At 41.9% G+C, this 20,555-nt stretch overlaps 2 protein-coding genes across 2 annotated transcripts in view; one reads left to right on the top strand and one right to left on the bottom strand.

The window, feature by feature from the left end:
- LOC143211163 (uncharacterized) overlaps window positions 1–16,337 on the top strand; it is a 31,090-nt gene extending 14,753 nt beyond the window's left edge. The window contains exons 10-22 of the mRNA XM_076428624.1: window positions 2,390–2,723; window positions 3,385–3,445; window positions 3,545–3,565; window positions 3,617–3,709; window positions 5,466–5,614; window positions 5,812–5,871; window positions 5,976–8,183; window positions 8,281–8,343; window positions 8,409–8,479; window positions 10,209–10,663; window positions 11,850–11,949; window positions 15,079–15,837; window positions 16,276–16,337. Of these exons, the coding sequence (XP_076284739.1) occupies window positions 2,390–2,723; window positions 3,385–3,445; window positions 3,545–3,565; window positions 3,617–3,709; window positions 5,466–5,614; window positions 5,812–5,871; window positions 5,976–8,183; window positions 8,281–8,343; window positions 8,409–8,479; window positions 10,209–10,663; window positions 11,850–11,949; window positions 15,079–15,837; window positions 16,276–16,337 (4,436 nt within the window). The remainder of the gene's footprint in view (window positions 1–2,389; window positions 2,724–3,384; window positions 3,446–3,544; window positions 3,566–3,616; window positions 3,710–5,465; window positions 5,615–5,811; window positions 5,872–5,975; window positions 8,184–8,280; window positions 8,344–8,408; window positions 8,480–10,208; window positions 10,664–11,849; window positions 11,950–15,078; window positions 15,838–16,275) is intronic.
- Npf (neuropeptide F) lies at window positions 15,655–19,062 on the bottom strand. The gene is made up of 3 exons (XM_076429297.1): window positions 18,922–19,062; window positions 17,479–17,684; window positions 15,655–16,777 (listed from the first exon to the last, which is right to left on the bottom strand). Exons 1-3 carry the CDS (start codon window positions 18,997–18,999, stop codon window positions 16,528–16,530), a joined length of 534 nt encoding a protein of 177 aa, XP_076285412.1. The 5' UTR covers window positions 19,000–19,062; the 3' UTR covers window positions 15,655–16,527.
- Between the last annotated feature and the right edge of the window lie 1,493 nt (window positions 19,063–20,555).

Here is a 20,555-nt window from a genome sequence, read left to right on the forward strand (position 1 = left end):
TCATTCCCCTCAGTAAACTTGTACTCTCTGTAAACTCGTAGTGCGTGTGTATGATATTGTAAATAGTGCTAGAGCGTTTATTCCAGTATATTAGGTACGGTGTTATGAACAATTATAGTGCAGGATAAGGATTTGTGGATATGTTTGAGAAGAATTTAAAAGTGAAAGGGCATTGACCCCTTCTACTCGATAATTCCATAGGGCGGATATTAGAAATGCCCTTGTGGATTTTAACGAGTAGGTAGGTTCAATGTCGTCCACCGATTTTTTAAACATTTTCACCTCGCTGAGGCCCTAAATGAGAACCAAGGTATGCATGCGTTTGTCACTTGATACGAGACTGTCGCTCGCCTGTCTGACGTACGCAACGTATACTTTTGTTAGAAGTGTTGCAGCATTTTAAGCGGATTCTTAATCGTTAATAACTAAATAACGAAGCCGAAATCGCAATTTTTTTATTCTTCATTTTCGTCTTATATTATCGTCGAGAACCACCCCTTAAATTTCCCACCTGTAGGTAAACACCCTGTATAAAAATTCTGCTTCACGCCATTTTGAACACCTGCATTGACAAACTCTACGCAAATATAACTTAGCAAAGTTTCTACGAATTATTTTTAATCGCCGGTTCATTAGCGCTCTATTAAAAGATAAGCAGAGGATGCTTGAAACGTATCGGCCTATATAAAGACAAACAAACGAAATGCTATTTGAACAATTTCGTTTCGTTTATTTCGACTAACTCACAGCCACAGATCCATTAGAGTGGGACCACGTGTATGCAAATTCTAGTTGGCTGTCGTGCCGAGACTAGGATCTATGAAGTATCTGGCGGACAATGGAAAGACAAATGAAATGTATACATAGCGTTTCCGGCGAACGGATTTTCGTTCGATTAATGAATAGACACGTGTTCGTATGGCTTGTGTGAACAGCTATCCAAACTGTGTATATTTCACTTCCATCTGACAATCCCCATAGCCGGTCGCCGATAAGACCTTTTCGCAGTGTATAAAAATGATCCCTGTTCCGTATGGTTCTACAGTTATTCTTCGAGTCAGCACCACTGACGCGTAGCTTGTACTAAACTCACAGAAACAGATCATCGCTCGTCATGAAACGTAAGTATTCGCACTGTTAGACAATTACATCGTTACGAATCTATGAAAGACACGTCTTAACCCTTTGCACTCGAGTGACGACTCTGAGAGACACCACAAAAAATTTCTATATCACTATTCAAAATAATTTTTACAGTATCAAATTGTTTTACATCTAATAGATTACTAAACATTTGAGTAAATCGCATCAGTTTAATATGCATAAACTGAAAAAATCATACACAGGGTGTTCCAAAATTCCTTTAATAGCCGGAAATGGGAGGTTCCCGAGATCATTTGAAGGAACATATTGTCCTTTGCAAAAATGTTACCCGCGGCTTTGGTTAGGAGTTGTCAACAAAAACACGGACCAATCAGAGCGCGACCGAGACGCGAGTTGGCACAGTCGGCCAATAGACAGTTGACGCGCCGCGCCACGCCGACTGTGTCAACTCGCGTCTAGGTCGCGCTCTGATTGGTCCGTGTTTTTTTGTTAATAACTCCTAAACAAAGCCGCGGATAACATTTTTGCAAAGGAAAATGTTGCTTCGTATGATCTCGGGAACCTCCCATTTCCGGCTGTTGAAGGAATTTTGGGACACCCTGTAGAATGGGCGTATACTGGGTCAGAAGAGAGAAATCTGTGAAAAGCAAATTTCTCTATTCTCTTCGTAATTCAGACTGAACGGGATTCTCTCCAGAATTACAGTAAAGTCGCGATTTGTTTCCCATCGCCAGTTCCGAGCGGAGAGAGAGATCGTGTAGGGACACTATGTTTTTTATGACTGCGTAGACCGCGCCGAAAGTACTAAGGATACCGAACGTAGAAAAGGATAGCATGTAAACGCGAACCGCGTTGTCCTTCCTTGCGCCCGAAACTTTCATCGTCAATTAAACTACTAAATACAGTCGAAATTATATCGTGATTGGTGGCATTTTAGTCAGGAAAATGCTCAAACAAGTTGGTGAAAGTCCCATAAGAAAATAATGAAAAATAAAGAAGTTTTGTATTTGGATTAGTAGTGGTTCACGCCGATACACCCGACCCGAGATCAGACTACGCGGCATGTTGCCGCTCAGTGGAATGGGTAGACAAGGGAGAGTGATTGTGGAGACTCTCAGAGTTAGAAATCGCGACTTTACTGAAATTCTTCTAGCTTGTTTAGACAAAACGTTATTTTAATTGAAAGTCTGCGCGACTGACTGTATAAGAAGATCTTGTACTACTAACTCATTTGTAATGCTCTTTAATTGTGAAGTTTCAGGCTTGTTCTTCGTGGCGGTTGCAGCCGCGGTGATAGCTCTTTCCGAGGCAGAAGATTGTCCACCGTTAGTGGATGGCGAAAAGAAGTTGTTGCCCCACGAGACCGATTGTCACAAGTACTATGAGTGCACGAAGGCAGGAGGAAAGCAAGTACAGGACTGTCCATTTGAAAAGACTGGGAAATGGTGTTTCGACCAAACTGAACAGGCGTGCGTTGTTCCAAATGAGAATTGCTGCAAACCAACCCCAGGACCGGGTGATGACGGTACCTGTACCGACACTACTAAATGCAAGATGTATTTCAACGACGACGTCGTCGAGGTCTGCGTGAAAAAGACCTCTACCGGCACATTGCCCAAGCTTTTCTAATCTGCACAGCGAACGTGCTCGTAAGTTTGCAATCATAGTCTTCGCTGTCCTAACCGAGCGCAAAATATACAGAAGTCTTAACCCTTTGCACTCGAGGACTTTTTCGCTCGGGCGAACTAGCAACTCGAGACGATTTTGGCTATATTAGGCGTGCATTACAGGTACATACTTTAAAATGATTTTACACTCGACCAAACGTATACAAATAATAAAATTTTAATGATTTATTTATTTCTACGTTTTACAAAACAAAATCTGTTAAATATTACTCTCTGTAATTGGTTTTTTTTTTATATTTTACAAAACAATCTCCAAGATGCATCCTCGGTTTGTCAGGGCACGTCTACCGCCAGGCATACTTCGGTCAGAGCAGACCTTGCAACCCCTCTTTACCACTTTCAGAATAACATGGAGCTTTTCATAGAAATAATGTATAGCGTTTTAAAAAAAATAAATTTTTTTGGCGCGTGATATTGGATAAACAACAATTTTCTTGAAATTGTGCAAGATCAACGATTTTTTTCAATGTTAGAAAACGTTGGTACCATAAACTCTCTATTTTTCCAACATTCTGCAATGTTTCTGCTGCAATTTAAAAAATAATCATCGCTTTATCTCATTTCTATCGAAAGCTTTTTGATTTTGACACAGAATCCATCGGTTCGTCGCATTGTGGCGCCGTAGCGGCGCCGCTCGAGTGCAAAGGGTTATAGTAATGAGAAGATTGAATTTACGTAAACTTTGTACGGTTTTCATTATATTTTTCATTATATGTGAAAGCATTTTTATAATTTCAATAATCGTGTAATAGAAGACCGGTTATCTGATCGTGGTAGATTTAGTATTAACCCATTATGTATGAAATTGTTATACCTAATCACAGATTAACAACATCCTAGCAATTCAGAGTGCAGCGGCAACGCGCACCGTTCAACAAATCAGAACCATGCTACCGAATGATCTTACGATGCCAACTGCAAGATCCTGATTGATGGAAACTCAACAACCAGGGGGATCTCGATCCTCAGCATCTCTCCTCGACAACAGAAACTAAAAAATGTAACCTGTACAATCCTCGGCGTTACAATTGTTCCCTAATACACCACACGAACGACAAATAAATGAAAACAATTCGTTTCAATAGTCTGCATTCTTTCTGTGACTTCCTTGGCTTTTACAACCGCTTAAAATACAGTAATAACTAGACTGTCGCTGTTTATGCAAAATAGAAATGATCTGTCCATCTCTATGAATAAACAATAATTAAAAATATACTTATTTAACAATGTAAGAATAGAAAGTGATTTTTGTAACATCCCCACGCCTCGTGCAGTCTGATAAAATCTGCTGCACTGAATAAATTGCAGTAAAACTTGATCTTCATATTTGGAGGAAAAAATTGTGTCGGTCATATGACCGAGGTGGCAATCAAAATTGTTAAAAAATGTTAATACTCCCACAACTATTTCAACTACTCAAGCTCCCACGACGACTTCAACTACTTAAACTGCTCAAGCTCAATACTTCATAGTAGTTCATAGTCATATGATAATAATTATACACTCCTCGAAAGAATTAAGGGATCACTTGTGCGAACCCGAAAAATTGGTCCCACTTTACGTGACCATAAGTCCGTCGAAAATTTTAAAATTTCAAGAAAATGTCGTTTCTCCGGTACCACGCGCGGAAGATTCTACATGTACAACGAATTTTCTCAACGTGAAAAAACGTCCGTACCATAATCTCCCAATTTTTACCATATTGTGCAAAGTTACAGCTTTAACTTAAAAAAAATTTCATCGCTCTACCTCATTTCTATCGAAAGTTCTTTGATTTTGTCTCCGATTTGGACGTAGCGTATTCAGAGATGTCAGGCAGCCACTGTACGTGGCGCGCTAATTTCTTTGAAGCACTAATTTCAAACACAGCTGCCATAGATAAAAAATTGTCGCAGCATGGGATACTCAATCAAATCGGCAGAATCTCTGCTTCAATCTGACGTTCGGATCATGGTTTTACGATCATTTCTCGCCGATATATAGAGAGTTAAAGGGAAAATGGAAATTGTGCATTTTTTAAAGTATATGTTCAGAAACACCTGGTATATCGAAATGTTAATGAAATTGAGAAAACAAAATGAGTGCCTTGAAGAGAAAGAAACGCTCTTTCTATTGCTTTCTTGCCAAAGATTCCACGATAATTTTTTCGCTTTCTGGAGCCAGTTAAAGTCAAAAAGCCCATATTTACCTCAATGTTGAATAACTCGAATAAAAAAAATCGCACAATATTCAAGAACCACACAATTTACACAGGAAAGATAGCCCTTCCAAATGATATTAACGCGATTTATCAAAAAAATTTGTTGCTAGCCGTGTGATGTTCCAAAGTTGCACAAAATTTTTGCTAACCGTCAATATTGTCTTCATCTCGCTATAACTTTGTGAAAAACCAACATAGCAACAATTTGAAACAGAGCATCTGAAACTAAAGGTTTCAGGCTTTCAAACCATTGTTTAACGATATCGATACGGCAACTTTTGACGGAGTTATGATCATGTAAACTAGTAGTAATTTTTCGGGTTCGCAGAGGTGATATCTTAATTCTTTTGAGGAGTATACTTCAACTACTCAAGCTCCCACGACTACTTCAACTACTTAAACTACTCAAGCTCAATACTTTATAGTCATATGATAATAATTATATTTAGGGAATCATATCATAATCATATTAGGGTCTCTTATGTCGTACAACACTTGTCAAGTATTCGAGTGACGGCTACCGTATAATACTTCAGAAATTAGGACCACCTGTATGCAAATTATCCACGACGATTAAACAACAAATATTTGCCAAGATAGATAAAAATAATAAGCGTTTTCGGTAGAACGAACCTCCGATGGATTTATTAATATAGATCCCATTCAGCTCTTGTTCTTGCGGTTTGTTTGAACAACTATATACACTATACTCGATGTAGCTTTCATCCGATGATCTACACAGCCGATAAGACATATCGCAGTGCATAAAAAAGATTTGCTTTACGTGTGGTACACAGTTGTTCGTTGTTTGATGGATAGCAACGTGGACGATACCCTAATATCGAGGAACTCAAGTGTCGATGTCGATCGTCATGAAACGTGAGTACTCGCTGGACAAACATAAACTAAAACATTATTTCTATTCATACGTGTTAATACACATCGTTTCAATTACGATGTCGATTTCAGATCGACACGTACAGACAATTCATTCAAATGATATCTATTTCAGGGCTGTGCTTGTTGGCGCTGGTTACGGCGGCGATTGCGTTTCCCCAAGAGAACTATGTCTCGAATAATTGTCCAAAGGACCCAGATGTCACACTTGTGCCGAACCCAAGCGACTGTCACCAATATTACTTATGTGTGAATGGCGTGGAAACGCCGAAGCAATGCCCCCTGGATATACATGGTGTGCAAATGTGTTTCGACGGAGAAAGCTGCGACAATGCGGAGGTCGTACCTTGCTGTAACTCGCCCAAACCATCCACTGAACCTACCCCATCAACCTCACACAATCCATCGAACTCGAATAAGTGTCCAAAGGGTCCAGGTGTCACGCTTGCGCCGAATCCAAGCGACTGTCATAAATATTACCTATGTGTGGACGGCAAGGAAACGCCGAAGCAATGCCCCCTGGATATACATGGTGTGCAAATGTGTTTCGACGGAGAAAGCTGCGACAATGCGGAGGTCGTACCTTGCTGTAACTCGCCCAAACCATCCACTGAACCTACCCCATCAACCTCACACCATCCATCGAATTCGAATAAGTGTCCAAAGGGTCCAGGTGTCACGCTTGTGCCGAATCCAAGCGACTGTCATAAATATTACCTATGTGTGAATGGCGTGGAAACGCCGAAGGTATGTCCCCTGGATATACATGGTGTGCAAATGTGTTTCGACGGAGAAAGCTGCGACAATGCGGAGGTCGTTCCTTGCTGTAACTCGTCTATATCAACTACTCAAGCTCCCACGACTACTTCAACTACTGAAGCTCCCACGACTACTTCAACTACGGAAGCACCCACGACTACTTCAACTACTGCTCCCACGACTACTTCAACTACTGAAGCTCCCACGACTACTTCAACTACTGCTCCCACGACTACTTCAACTACTGAAGCTCCCACGACTACTTCAACTACGGAAGCACCCACGACTACTTCAACTACTGCTCCCACGACTACTTCAACTACTGAAGCTCCCACGACTACTTCAACTACTGAAGCTCCCACGACTACTTCAACTACTGAAGCTCCCACGACTACTTCAACTACTGAAGCTCCCACGACTACTTCAACTACGGAAGCACCCACGACTACTTCAACTACTGCTCCCACGTCTACTTCAACTACTGAAGCTCCCACGACTACTTCAACTACTGAAGCTCCCACGACTACTTCAACTACTGAAGCTCCCACGACTACTTCAACTACGGAAGCACCCACGACTACTTCAACTACTGCTCCCACGTCTACTTCAACTACTGAAGCTCCCACGACTACTTCAACTACTGAAGCTCCCACGACTACTTCAACTACTGAAGCTCCCACGACTACTTCAACTACTGAAGCTCCCACGACTACTTCAACTACTGCTCCCACGACTACTTCAACTACTGAAGCTCCCACGACTACTTCAACTACGGAAGCACCCACGACTACTTCAACTACTGCTCCCACGACTACTTCAACTACTGAAGCTCCCACGACTACTTCAACTACTGAAGCTCCCACGACTACTTCAACTACTGAAGCTCCCACGACTACTTCAACTACTGAAGCTCCCACGACTACTTCAACTACGGAAGCACCCACGACTACTTCAACTACTGCTCCCACGTCTACTTCAACTACTGAAGCTCCCACGACTACTTCAACTACTGAAGCTCCCACGACTACTTCAACTACTGAAGCTCCCACGACTACTTCAACTACGGAAGCACCCACGACTACTTCAACTACTGCTCCCACGTCTACTTCAACTACTGAAGCTCCCACGACTACTTCAACTACTGAAGCTCCCACGACTACTTCAACTACTGAAGCTCCCACGACTACTTCAACTACTGAAGCTCCCACGACTACTTCAACTACTGAAGCACCCACGACTACTTCAACTACTGAAGCTCCCACGACTACTTCAACTACTGAAGCTCCCACGACTACTTCAACTACTGAAGCTCCCACGACTACTTCAACTACTGAAGCACCCACGACTACTTCAACTACTGAAGCTCCCACGACTACTTCAACTACTGAAGCTCCCACGACTACTTCAACTACTGAAGCTCCCACGACTACTTCAACTACCGAAGATCCCACGACTGCTTCAAATAAAAGAACGTTGGTGCGGTGTCCGATGGGACATCAGTTGAACATATTCGTGCGGATTTGGGATTGGCTGTGGTCTGTCGAATGTGAATAATTTCTCAGTAAATTTTGTGAAATTAAATAAAAATGTACCTTTTCACCTAACGCTAGAACTACGCTGATCGATACATAGTTATCCATACTTTGGACTGTCGACCAATAAAAATGAGAACTTGTCCGACGCTACCATTCGCTTGTTTCCTTTCACTGCAACACGCAAACGAATAATACCAATTATCACGTAACGCTCGTTTTATCCAGAATAGTGGTCGTGGACGCCATATTCGTTGGGTCAACTTCCGAGATCGTCTCACGTGAAAATGCCAGAGTCAGTCAGCTGATAACGCGTTTCTTAATAATCTAATCGAAATAACACGAATGTATTTATCAAAGTGATCGTATGCATCTATCAACGTAACATTAAAACGAAATCGACAGAGCATAATAAACTATAATAATAAATAATATAATATAATATGTAATAAATAATAAATAAATTATATAATATATACATATATATAAAATATATTAAAAATATTAGTTAAAATATATATTATATACATATATAATAAATAAGGTTCTTTTATTGAGATCGTTATTTTATTTATTGTTAATATAAATAGCAATAAATATTTAATCTGTGTGCGGGTGTTACTTACTTACACTGTAACTGTAAGCATGGACGTACGAGTATGTTAGTTTATTCGAATCGTTCGAATACAGCGCGACATTGGCTGTGCGAAATTGACCGGAAGAATGCGGAATGGACTTAAATGTGCTTAATCACATTTAGGTGATAATTGAGCTCGATCAATCTACCGATTAACGGTAGAATTGTACAGGTTATCGGTTGTGAAATTCGTTCGGATAATACACGTACCTGATATTCAAAATTTACTTCGGTCTATCTAGCCGAGGACCTGGCCAGCACAGCGATAAGACATTTTGCCGTGTATAAAAGTGGTTACGTGTACAGACGATCTGCAGTTGTTCGTGAAGTGAGCGATATCGACGGTCCCTACACTCACGGAAACACTTAACTGTCGTGTGCTATGAGACGTGAGTACTCGGTTCCGTACACTATCTGGAAAAGCGACGCGACGGTCTCTCAAGAGTATTAGGAAATATTTAATCGAACCACTCGATCGCAGTTTCCCGGGAGCCAAAGTATTGTCGAAAAGAACAAGTGTCCGCACGCCTAATTCTTCGACTAGCCTTGGCAGAAAATCTATTCGATCGAAATTGTGAATCTTATTGTCGAACGAATTCATTCGAACGTAGTATAGTGTTTGTTATCGGACAAATATGATGTAAAAGGTAGTGACTGTACAAATACAAAAGAGTGAAAGAGTCAGACAGATTTACGACTGTAATCACATTATTTTGCACAGATTGAAATTGTTAAATAGCACAACAGTATTTTTCAGCTCTACGAATGTTTTTACTGTTTCAAGTTACACCTACAGTGACTAGGGATGGGATCAAGTTCAATATGTGCTCACGAATCCGAATCAATCTCACTAACCAAGTCTCATTTCATGGGTTTCGAATACTACTTAAGACCAATAATGTTTCAATGATTATACTCGAAAAGTATTCATTAAAGTGAATAAAACAATTGCAATTACTTGACGAATCACTGTAATTGTAATTGTGAAAGAAGTAATTGCAAGTACTTAACACAATTACAGTAATTGTAATTGAGTCTAACAATTACTTCAGTGTAATTGTTCTTTTAAACCACTAATTTTTATGTTTTGAACCATTTCACCGTTTTCTTATTGTAATTACAGTTCACTTTTGCACATGTAATTGAAGATGTAATTAATTACTCATGTAATTAATTCCTACCCAATTCAGAGTGGGAGTCACTGTATTTGTACCATAAATACATGAAACCCGTTGTGTAGGGATTACGATGACTCGATGATCAAATTGTTGCCAGGGGTAGTAGAAGCTAGAAGCTATAAGCTATGGCTTTGCGAGTGGTTCTCTCCGATTTGAAAAGAGTTGTACTAGTCTGAAGGTTGGCTGACGGATATGGTTCTCTGCGTTTTTCAGGATTGTGCTTGTTGGCGGTTGTCGCCGCGGTGGTCGCACTATGCACCGGGCAGCAATGTCCAGACGACCTTGGACTGTACGGAGTAGCGTTTATTCCTATTCCTGGCAATTGTACTGCGTATTATCGCTGCACAAAGTCATCGCTGCCGAAAGTGGAAATATGCCCGTCGTACGCCGACATGGGCCAATTATGTTACAACGACAAGCTGAAGATCTGCGATTGGTCAGCTAACGTGCGCTGCTGTAATCCATTTATACCGGATGATAATCCGGGTGATAATCCGGGTGGTAATCCAGGTGATAATCCGGGTGGTAATCCGGGTCGCCAGTGCCCAAATACCGGAAAAACACGACACTCGAACTGTCTCAAATACATCAGGGATGGCGAGTCATTTTGTTGCGGAATAAAATGGGCCTTCAACCCGATAATATGCCAGTGCGATCTGATACAAAACGTGAGGTCTTGTCAGCCATCGGAGGCCCAAAAACAAGAGTGCAATAGGTTCGCTGCTGACCGTGTACCATCATTGGCAAGGTGCGATTATGCTATTATGCTACAATTCTTTAAACGTTCTTGCCGATTTGACTGTCCAACAATTTTCAACTTTTTTTATGTTCCCTAATTACTGTTGGGTCCTTCTTATAGAGTTCCTTGCGCTGATTCCGAATCTGTCCTTAATTTTTCTCCTACACGAACAGTTTTTGAGAAACATGGCTTTGAAGAAAAACATATTTTTCAACTTTAAACAAATATTGTGATGTTATTACAAAAGATATTGAATTGTTCTTTGCAGCAAGAGATTCTGTAGACTTTCCCGAATACAGTGATATCCAATATTAACACATTATGATTGTCTAAACATGTTTAAACAATGATTAAAGACGGCGGATCACCACTCTTACACCAATTTTTTAGGATATTTTTCAATTTATCTCAAAAAATATTGGTCCAGCGGAAAATCGAGCTATACCACGCGATAGAGCAGACTTTTATCTTGAAAAATCCACCTTTGAAGTTTGCGACGCCGACGTTTTTTTCGAACCAGAAAGCAAAATATGTATCTTCGCCCGACATGAGTTGCCGCCAGTGACGCTCATGTCGGGCGAAGATATTTTGCTTTCCGATTCGAAAAAAACGTAGACGTTCCAAACTTGAAAGGGTGGTTTCTCAAGGTAAAAGTTTGCTCTATCGTGTGGTATAGTTCGATTTTCCGCTGGACAATTTTGAAAATTTTCAGAAAAGGGTGGAATACAAAATTCAACAGAATTCAGTACGATTTTTACTTTTCTGAGATCTACAGAGGATACTACCACTGGAAATAAGATCGAACTTTATTCCACTTTCTTCAAATTCATCCACGAAAGTTGAAAATTGCATAAACATCCGCAGTCTAATGTAAATTACAATGTACATTGTGCAATTTCCAGGCTCACCGATTTAGTTTACGGCGACAACCAGCCAGTTGCACGGAATGACGACAGCATCGGCGCACCGTCTTCCAAATAAGCAATGACAGAATGCACCTGGACAAAAGCGCATCTAGCCGTCATGCGTCAGCTGCAGCGAAGTTTTGCTTCATCGAAAATATTATGCACGAGATGCGAATCGTTTACAATCATTCAACAATTTCACGTCGACAGATAATCGAGTTATTGAAGACTGGAAAACGAAAGATATCTCCTTTTCTCGTTCATTTGATAACTCTTTCACTCGGTTTTACCATTATATTTACATACGTCTGTAAGCTGCACCACCGAATGTTCGTCAATTTGATTGTAAATGTCGCAAATATAAAAGTCAGGAATATAAAAGTCTAAGTTTACAAAGAAATTAGAAATAGGTCCCTGGGTACCCGGTTATCGACGTAAGATTTTATGCGAGTACATATGTTTTTCTGTATTTATGACGAAAATGAATCGATGAAAATAAATAAGCTGAAAAATATCGGGGTGTGTTAAGTACCTTCAGTTTACCAAAAGTCATTAAATCAATATACCAAATTTCCATTCTCCTGTGTTCCTTGCAATTAAACCAGACGAATTTTCGCGTTGCGTGAAGTTCCGTAGTCTAGCAATTAATTATAAGTGGACAGCGGATCTCATGCATTTATGACAAAACTCAGCAGGTGTAATTTAAAACAGTAAAACCATTAGAAGAATTTAAAAATACTGTTATACATTCATTTCAACCTATTCAACATATTAAGAAAGAAATTGTTTATTTTCCATAAAGATCCGCTGTCTAATTATAAGATAGAAGTTGCTATGGTATTGGGATTATGGTTCCACTGAGATTATGGGTTCGAAAGGTTCCCACTTCCGTATACAGGGTGTCCCGAAACTCCTTCGCTTCTCGGAAATGGGAGGTTCCCGAGGTCATTTGAAGCGACATTTTCCTCTGCAAAAATGTTGTCCGCGGCTTTGTTTAGGAGTTATTAACGAAAAAGATGGACCAATCAGAGCGCGACCTAGACGCGAGTTGGCACAGACGGCCCAGCGCGGCGCACGGTGGGAACTTTCGACCAAACTCGATTCAAAATCAAAGAACTTTCGATAGAAATGAGGTAGGGCGATGAAATTTTTTTTTAAATTAAAGCTGAAACTTGGCAGAATATGGAAAAATAGCGAGATTATGGTACGAACGGTTTTTAACCTTGAGAAAATTCGTTAAACTTTCACGATTTCAAGAAAACGTGATTTCTCCGTCACCACGCGCGGAAAAAACTTTTTTTTAACATGCTATATATCATTTCCCGTAGATTTTTTCACGCTGATATAAAATTTGGTCTCAAAAGTTGTCTACAGCCTCAAGATTTTGCAAGAAATCGATTTTTGTGAACAGAACTAATGTAATCATTTTTTCGTTGAAATGATTTGATAACCCATTAGTTTGAAGGTACATATATTGTATTCTCGTATATAAAACACAATAAAATGAAACACAATGAAGTATTTGAACATTTAAGAAAAATTTCATCGCTCTACCTCATTTCTATCGAAAGTTCTTTGATTTTGAATGGAGTTTGGCCGAAAGTTCCCACTGTGCGCCGCGCTAGGCCGACTGTGCCAACTCGCGTCTAGGTCGCGCTCTGATTGGTCCATCTTTTTCGTTAATAACTCCTAAACAAAGCCGCGGACAACATTTTTGCAGAGGAAAATGTCCCTTCGATTGACCTCAGGAACCTTACATTTCCGGGAAGCGAAGGAAGTTTTCGGACACCCTGTATAATAAAATATTAAGCCGTAATAATGACTCCACCAAACGCGTTACCTTCGATTACTAATCTCGAAAGAATGTTATCCGTGTTTACCAATATTTACGCGTCGCCCGGTTTTCTGGGGCAATGTCGTCGAAAACATAAACCTGACGGCCCTTCTTACTAAATTCTTACCGTCGGCGAAGGTCACGTGGATTTGTCGAGATCTATGGTCGCGATGGCGCGGCATTGCGATATCAGATAACTGGCCCGACGATTCCCAATGGAGGATCGATCGAATTCAATAACGGATTATGGAAATATAATGATACCCACCTTTAATAACGTAAAGATGCATGATCATGATTCGGCGTTACTGCGAATATAAACATGAATTATAAAATGCGTTGATCTAGTTTCTAACGTAACAATGTGATTAAAGGATGCCTGCTCAGCACAATCAATTCAGAACGCTATTATTTTGCACGAAGATTCGCTCTCTACATAGTTGTAACGCTAAGAATTATTAATAGAAAAATTAGAGCATATATCTCCCAGTGTCTAAACGTCAATAGGAATTGCTAGATCGCCCTAATAAAATCGATTAGAAATCGAACTTTGGCCCACATATGAAACCTGATAACGGTGGCTGTTTACCCGTATAACTTCCAAAGCAGGAAGATTACCCGATTTCGATGGCCATAGTAGTCGACCCAAAAACCGCGTTATCGCGTGATCGAATCGAGTGGGCTACTATGTATATTCGAACTACAAGCATCTACAAAATCTCGCGAACCGATAAGATTTGTTGTCGAATATAAAAGTGATTGAGTCGAAACTGATCTGCAGTTGTTCGCCGAAGTAGCCAGCACTCGCGTACATCGTTCTCCTAAAAATTTACGGAAATTCGCCGGCAGTTCGCAATGAAGCGTGAGTGGTATTTTCAGTCATATTCGTTGTATTCGAGCCTCTAAATGGACAGTGTTTCTTTGTCGGAAGATCGATAGAAAAGCCGACGTAATATCGGGATCACGATCGTGTTCATCCCGAAACACTTAAGACGACCATTAGTGGATCATTGTAGTCCTCTATACACGTGGACATTGTCAAGTTATTTTATCTAATTTCGGTGAAAGCAATTTTCAGATATTCAAACGTCCAGTAGACCGCGGATTTTTATGCGCAATAGAGGTAGACTTTTCAAGTCTACCGTAAATGACAGAAATTGAATAAAAATGTACTTCAGATTCACTAGAAGTTAGAGTTAGACACGGTTTCGCTTATATTGGGTTGGCAAGAAAGTAATTTCGGTATTTTAAGGTGAAATGAAATCCAATTTTGTTATTCGATACGGAGCTCTGTCGCAGCTTTATGAAAATAGACGATAACTTTATTAAGCTACCAGAAAAGTGGCAAATGAGCATCGAGCAAAATGGAAAACATTTGATCGATTAAAGTTCATTGCTCAACGAAATTTTTATTTCACCTTAAAATACCGAAATTACTTTCTTGCCAACCCAATAATATGTAGATAGAAAAGAATTTCCGATTCTGGGCGTTCCATCCGTGCAGATTGGGCGTGGCCTGTGTCGAGTGGGCGTGGTCTGATAGCTCTCCCAGGCAATATGCAGTTCCGTTCTGTATAGATTGATCCCGCGTTTTTCACGTTTCAGGCTTGTACGTTCTGGCGGTTATCGTCGCGATGTTCGCTGTCTGCGAAGTCAAGGAGATCTTGAAGGAGTGTCCAATATGGAGCAACGAGGGGGACGTGATTCACATCCCTCACGAGACGAATCCTCATAAGTTTTACAAATGCAATTTTGGGAAGAAGGTCGAGTTTACGTGCCCGAAGAACGTTGATCCTCCATTCCTGTTGTGCTTTAACCCTGAGCTGGAGGTCTGCGATTGGCCGTGGAACGTGACTGCCTGTATGGGAGTGACTGTGCCCACGGTCCCAACGGTGCCAACGGTCCCAACGGTCCCAACGGTGCCCACGGTGCCAACGGTGCCCACGGTCCCAACGGTCCCAACGGTGCCCACGGTGCCAACGGTGCCAACGGTGCCAACGGTGCCAACGGTCCCAACGGTGCCCACGGTCCCAACGGTGCCCACGGTCCCAACGGTCCCAACGGTGCCCACGGTCCCAACGGTGCCAACGGTGCCCACGGTCCCAACGGTCCCAACGGTGCCCACGGTCCCAACGGTGCCAACGGTGCCAACAGTCCCAACGGTGCCCACACTCATTCCAAATCCATGGAATTGTCCCGTCAATGGCAAGCTACCTCACCCAGAGAACTGCAAGATGTACTACGACTTTGACAGAGTTCCCGTGTGCTGTCTACAAAACCAGGTCTTCAATCCAAAGTTCTGCGTATGCGACATCCCCAGGAACGTTCCTAGCTGTAAGCCAACGCCTAACGACTATGCACAATGTGGGCATTAACTGCATCCTGCCCTTGGACGGCTTCCGACTATTTCGTGACAGCTACAACTAAACCCATCCGAAGCCTCGCATCGTTCGAGATCAACGTTTCTCCTCGGACTCAATATAAATAGAACTATGACTGCTGAGAACCTATAGACTCGATGGAACGTGAACAACTCCGAGTGGGATAAAGACGAGCCCAATCCCCGCCGTCCGAGGATATGCGACTTGTTTTAAGCGATTTTTAGTTATTTAATTTTTCTGCCGCGTTTCTTATTCTGTATTCAGCTTCAACGACAATAAAATATGCGAATCAAAATCGTCTGGCACATTGTTTTATTTCCAATCGTAGATCGATCATGCTCCGTCCGACTTGGAAGAGCAATTGGTACGTTTCGCAGCCTTTTTCGAAAAACACAATGTCTCTGAAACAATTATGAAACAGTCGCAGATAAACATTGTGTTCACTTTGATTTTCAAGCGCAATCTTGGGTCGTCTTCAGCTAAAATCCGGCTCACCCGATTTGTATCAAGCTGATTCGAATATCGTGGCTGAATGTTAGGCTGCGAATTTTTCGAATTGCCTTCGAGGAAGATCGAGGGAATATTCGCGTGGGAGAGAAAGGAGAAGAAGGGGTCTGTAGGTCGTCGCGACGGAGATGAATACGCGCGTCGCGGCCAGAGACCGCGTCGAGCTTTATTGCACACCGTCATAGTATTTCTCCACTATGTCCAGCATTTGATACGGCCTCGATGCATGTTTCCCATCCTCGGAGCTTTCCATCTCGCGAAGAAACTGACGACTGGCCAGCCTCCGTTGATCGAATCTTGGCTGTTGATGTTGTTGCTGCTGCTGGGAGTCCTGAGAAGCGTCCAGAAACTTCATGGTGTCCCAGTTGCGAACGACTGGAGACTCGGCGGATGGAATCTCTCCCCTTTTGCCATACCTAATCGGTTTCATTCATCATTACGAATTGTCATCGGGTGACTAGCGAGAATGCGGTGATCGATGCGTTTTGAAAAGTCGTGTCGAAATTCGCAATTCGGTGCAACTGCACTTTTGTGTTTGGCCTTCGCGATCGACGAAAATATCTGACGCGACAAATATATGACTTAGTTTTGATCGATCATGTGTTTATAGACATTCACGGCTTTGAAGTAGACTGCGGGTTTTTAACCGACTTCGAAAAAGGAGGAGGTTACTCGATTCGATCTGTATGTGACTTTTTTTTCTATATATGTTCACAGATTACGCCGAGATGGGTGGACCAATCGGAACGAAATCTTTTGCATCTTGCAGAGCATCTAAAGAAGACGATAACTTTTTTAATATTGTACTATACGATTTGAACTTTTTCTTCGGGAAGCTAAGAGCAATTAGTTTACTAAAGGATGTGAAAAGAAATTTTTTCAAAAATTGAAATTGATCGGAATTGTTGAAAAAATACTAAAAGTTGAATTTTTAACTTTTTTCATGTGGGCCTTAAAATCGGTCGACGTTACAATGAGCTACAAACGTTTAAAGATGGTAAAAATTGCAGATTTTCAAGATTTTCGGCAATAAATCGAAGTCGGTTTAATTTTTTTTTTATGTAAAATGAAAACTGTTTATGCGAATTGCAGAACATTATTTTCCCTGCTTTTTTACCTGGCTTTCCCCTTCAGCGTGTATAGATCTGTCAGGTGATCCAGATACTTCCGCAGATCATCCAAATTAGTAACCTCCACTCTCCTGGTTGGTTCTGGATTAGGTTCGCAGTGAACCATCGTTGTTTGCAGAACGACGATGGCGGCGAAGAGGTAGACCGCGTTCTGACACGACCGCATTCTCTGCATCGAGATGTCCTCTGTGCTCTGCAAAGTATGCACAGTCGTGAACGATAAAAATCGCACGGAGTCTGGGTAAAAGCGTTCGACATTTTTCTCGGAACAATTTTTCGAAAACCGCCCATGAAATTGGGAAAAGAGCCCGCAGTCTAGTCCTAATGTAAACGTTTCGACTCGAAAATCGCCGGAGCAAACGATGTTCGTCGAACATGAGGCGACCGAATTTTATGGAGCACGTTTCGATTCAACGTGTTTATGGCTTGTTCGCGAGACTATGCTCTGCCGCCCCGATGTCGGATTATCTCGTCCCACGGCTAGTTTTCATAAAGCCGGGAAACACACCGAATCGACCGTCCCTCTCGTTTTATAGCGGCCGGTGGTCTAAAAGAATACGCATCGTTAGGTGAAAACTACCGCATAAAAGGCACTCCCGCGAGCTCGATAATTCCGTGACAAAGCCGCGCGAAGAAGAGGACGAGGATTCCCGCAGGACACGCCGGTGCCGGAACGCGTTCGGTCCTCCTCGGGGACAGGTTACCCTTTGTCCGCGGAAATGTCAGCGTCAGTTAACCCATTCGTCGCGGAATCTATCGAGAATTCATCAGTTCACTGTTCGATACACAGAAATTCCGAATTGAAAGACCTCGTCGGTGAAATCAGATGTGTCTTCGAACGCGAAACGTCAAGAAAATAATTCCTCTAGGACACGGCTTGCACTCGAGCTATACCTGGTGGGGGTCAATCGATTCTTAAACATTTTTATAAATTACATTTCTTCTCCGCGAAGAATGCAACTCAAAGAAACACGGACAAGCGATGAAAGACTGCCACAGGAATCCGCATACAAAATTCAAATGATTAAAGCACGATTAAATTAATTAGAGTTTAGCATCGAGATTCAATTTACCGGATTAAATAGCAACCTCGTCGAGTAATAGTCATTTTTTAGGAACAATTGCTGCTCGACGAAGGACGACAGCAAAACAATCAATCTATCCATTGTTACTAAACATTGTTATTGATCGAACACAATCCTGTGGAGACATCAGAAGGATGGAAAAATGTTTGTACATTATTCTCGACTAATTAAAATGATTAGGAAAGAAAATGCACTTGGAAAGAGGATGATTTATAACGTATTTCCAATTCAACAATCACTGTTTAACAATTACGCGCGTTGACACAGATCACAGGGATTCACAGCACAATTTTTCAGTACACGATCGATGCAGGAAGATGATTCGCTTTCGAAACACCTACTCACCGGTGGATCGGGTACGTCGTTTCGAGATTTTGCGAAGGTTTGCGAGGTTATGCGTCGACGAGAAAACCTTGTCTGCATCCAGAAGGACGATTTCGAAGTTCGGATCGGCCGCTCGTGCCACCGACAGGAGTATATATACCTGAGAACGCACCCTCCGACGCATCCCCTCGGCTGCAGCCCATCTATCGCGCAGCCAATCCACGAGGTCCTACCCCACCAGCACAGCCTTCGGCTCTGTCCGGCCGTGGATCCTTTTCCTTTCGATCCGAAGTCGCGTTTCGACTTCGAAATTCGACGCGCGACATTGATAAGCGCTGCCATACGCCGCTCCCTCGAAAAAGAACACGCCAACCTCTATCGTCAACAATGATAGCTGTTCGATCGAGTTAACAATACCGAGGTTCGCAAGCGATTTGACAACAAGATTGAACCGCGGAAAACAAATGTATCCCCGAGGCTCGAGTTGTATTCCTGGCGGACAATAAACCTCGGCGAACGCGCAATCGGATTGCGTCAAAACGCAGCTTCGCCAAGGATATATAATGAAACGGGACTCTGTCTTGAAACATAAAAGCGAATATTACAGCCGCGCGAAGGATCCTCGTACTCGCTCGCCAATCCTTTTAACGATCAAACGACAAATGAATAAAAACGTTTCTCAGTGAGACGCGCTCCGCGAGAAACGGGAAGATCGAGAATTTCTTCTTTGAAAGAATTCACCTGCGAGCACGAAGCTCGAGAATTTTTTCGACCAAGTCTCGCCTTGCAAATACTTGCAAGATCTTCTTTCAGGGCTGGATCTTGTACTCCAACCGAGAAAACCCTTACCCCTTGGTAGTATATGTATATGTACTTGGTAAATAACACTTTTCATTCTTGATGACCCATTTTCACTGGTAAGCACCTTGCCAGTGTATTCCTTGTGACCCTTAGGAATATACTGGCCCTTTAAAGATTGCATATCCTTTTTCGTATTTGTCGGAACACCCTCTGAGTGACAACCCTTTTTTGTATTCCCAATGACCTTGGAATATGGAACCTATGAATATTACTGATGATCCTGAAACCACCCTTAAACACTCTACCAACTATGATACAAACAAAATTCCGAATTAATCACTTTATGGGACAAGAAGGTCTGCGTCACCCATCCCAATCAGCGACGCGAAGAACCTTGTTCGCTTCATTTGCAATACCACGCGGCTAACCACACGTCCAGGTGCCCACAATCCATAATGACTTCATTGGGAGAACTTTAGATATAGTTGGGACCAGAGTTGGGCATTAATGATTGATTACTGTGTACGATTAAAAAAGAAAATCGTCGAAAAATCGACGATTCATCCAATCGATCGATGAAGTTAATCGTCAATCGTTGATTAAATTTTTGCCCAACTATGCTTGGGGCAACTTCTGTCCCGAAAACCGCTCTTTCTCTAGTTCTATCGATCCAATAAAAATCCAATAAAAATCCTGTACGAATCGACGTCCGCTAATGTCTCGATCGATTTCTTATTCATCCCCGAATACATGGCTGGAGAAATCTGCGAGGGTGAAATCACCGTGCGCGGCTTTCCCTCGAGCCACTTTATATTTAAAATAAAACGAGTCCCACCCACCGATTCCTTCCGTTC

Source organism: Lasioglossum baleicum, chromosome 8 (assembly GCF_051020765.1).
Source record: "Lasioglossum baleicum chromosome 8, iyLasBale1, whole genome shotgun sequence".
Classification (NCBI taxonomy): Eukaryota; Metazoa; Arthropoda; class Insecta; order Hymenoptera; family Halictidae; genus Lasioglossum; species Lasioglossum baleicum.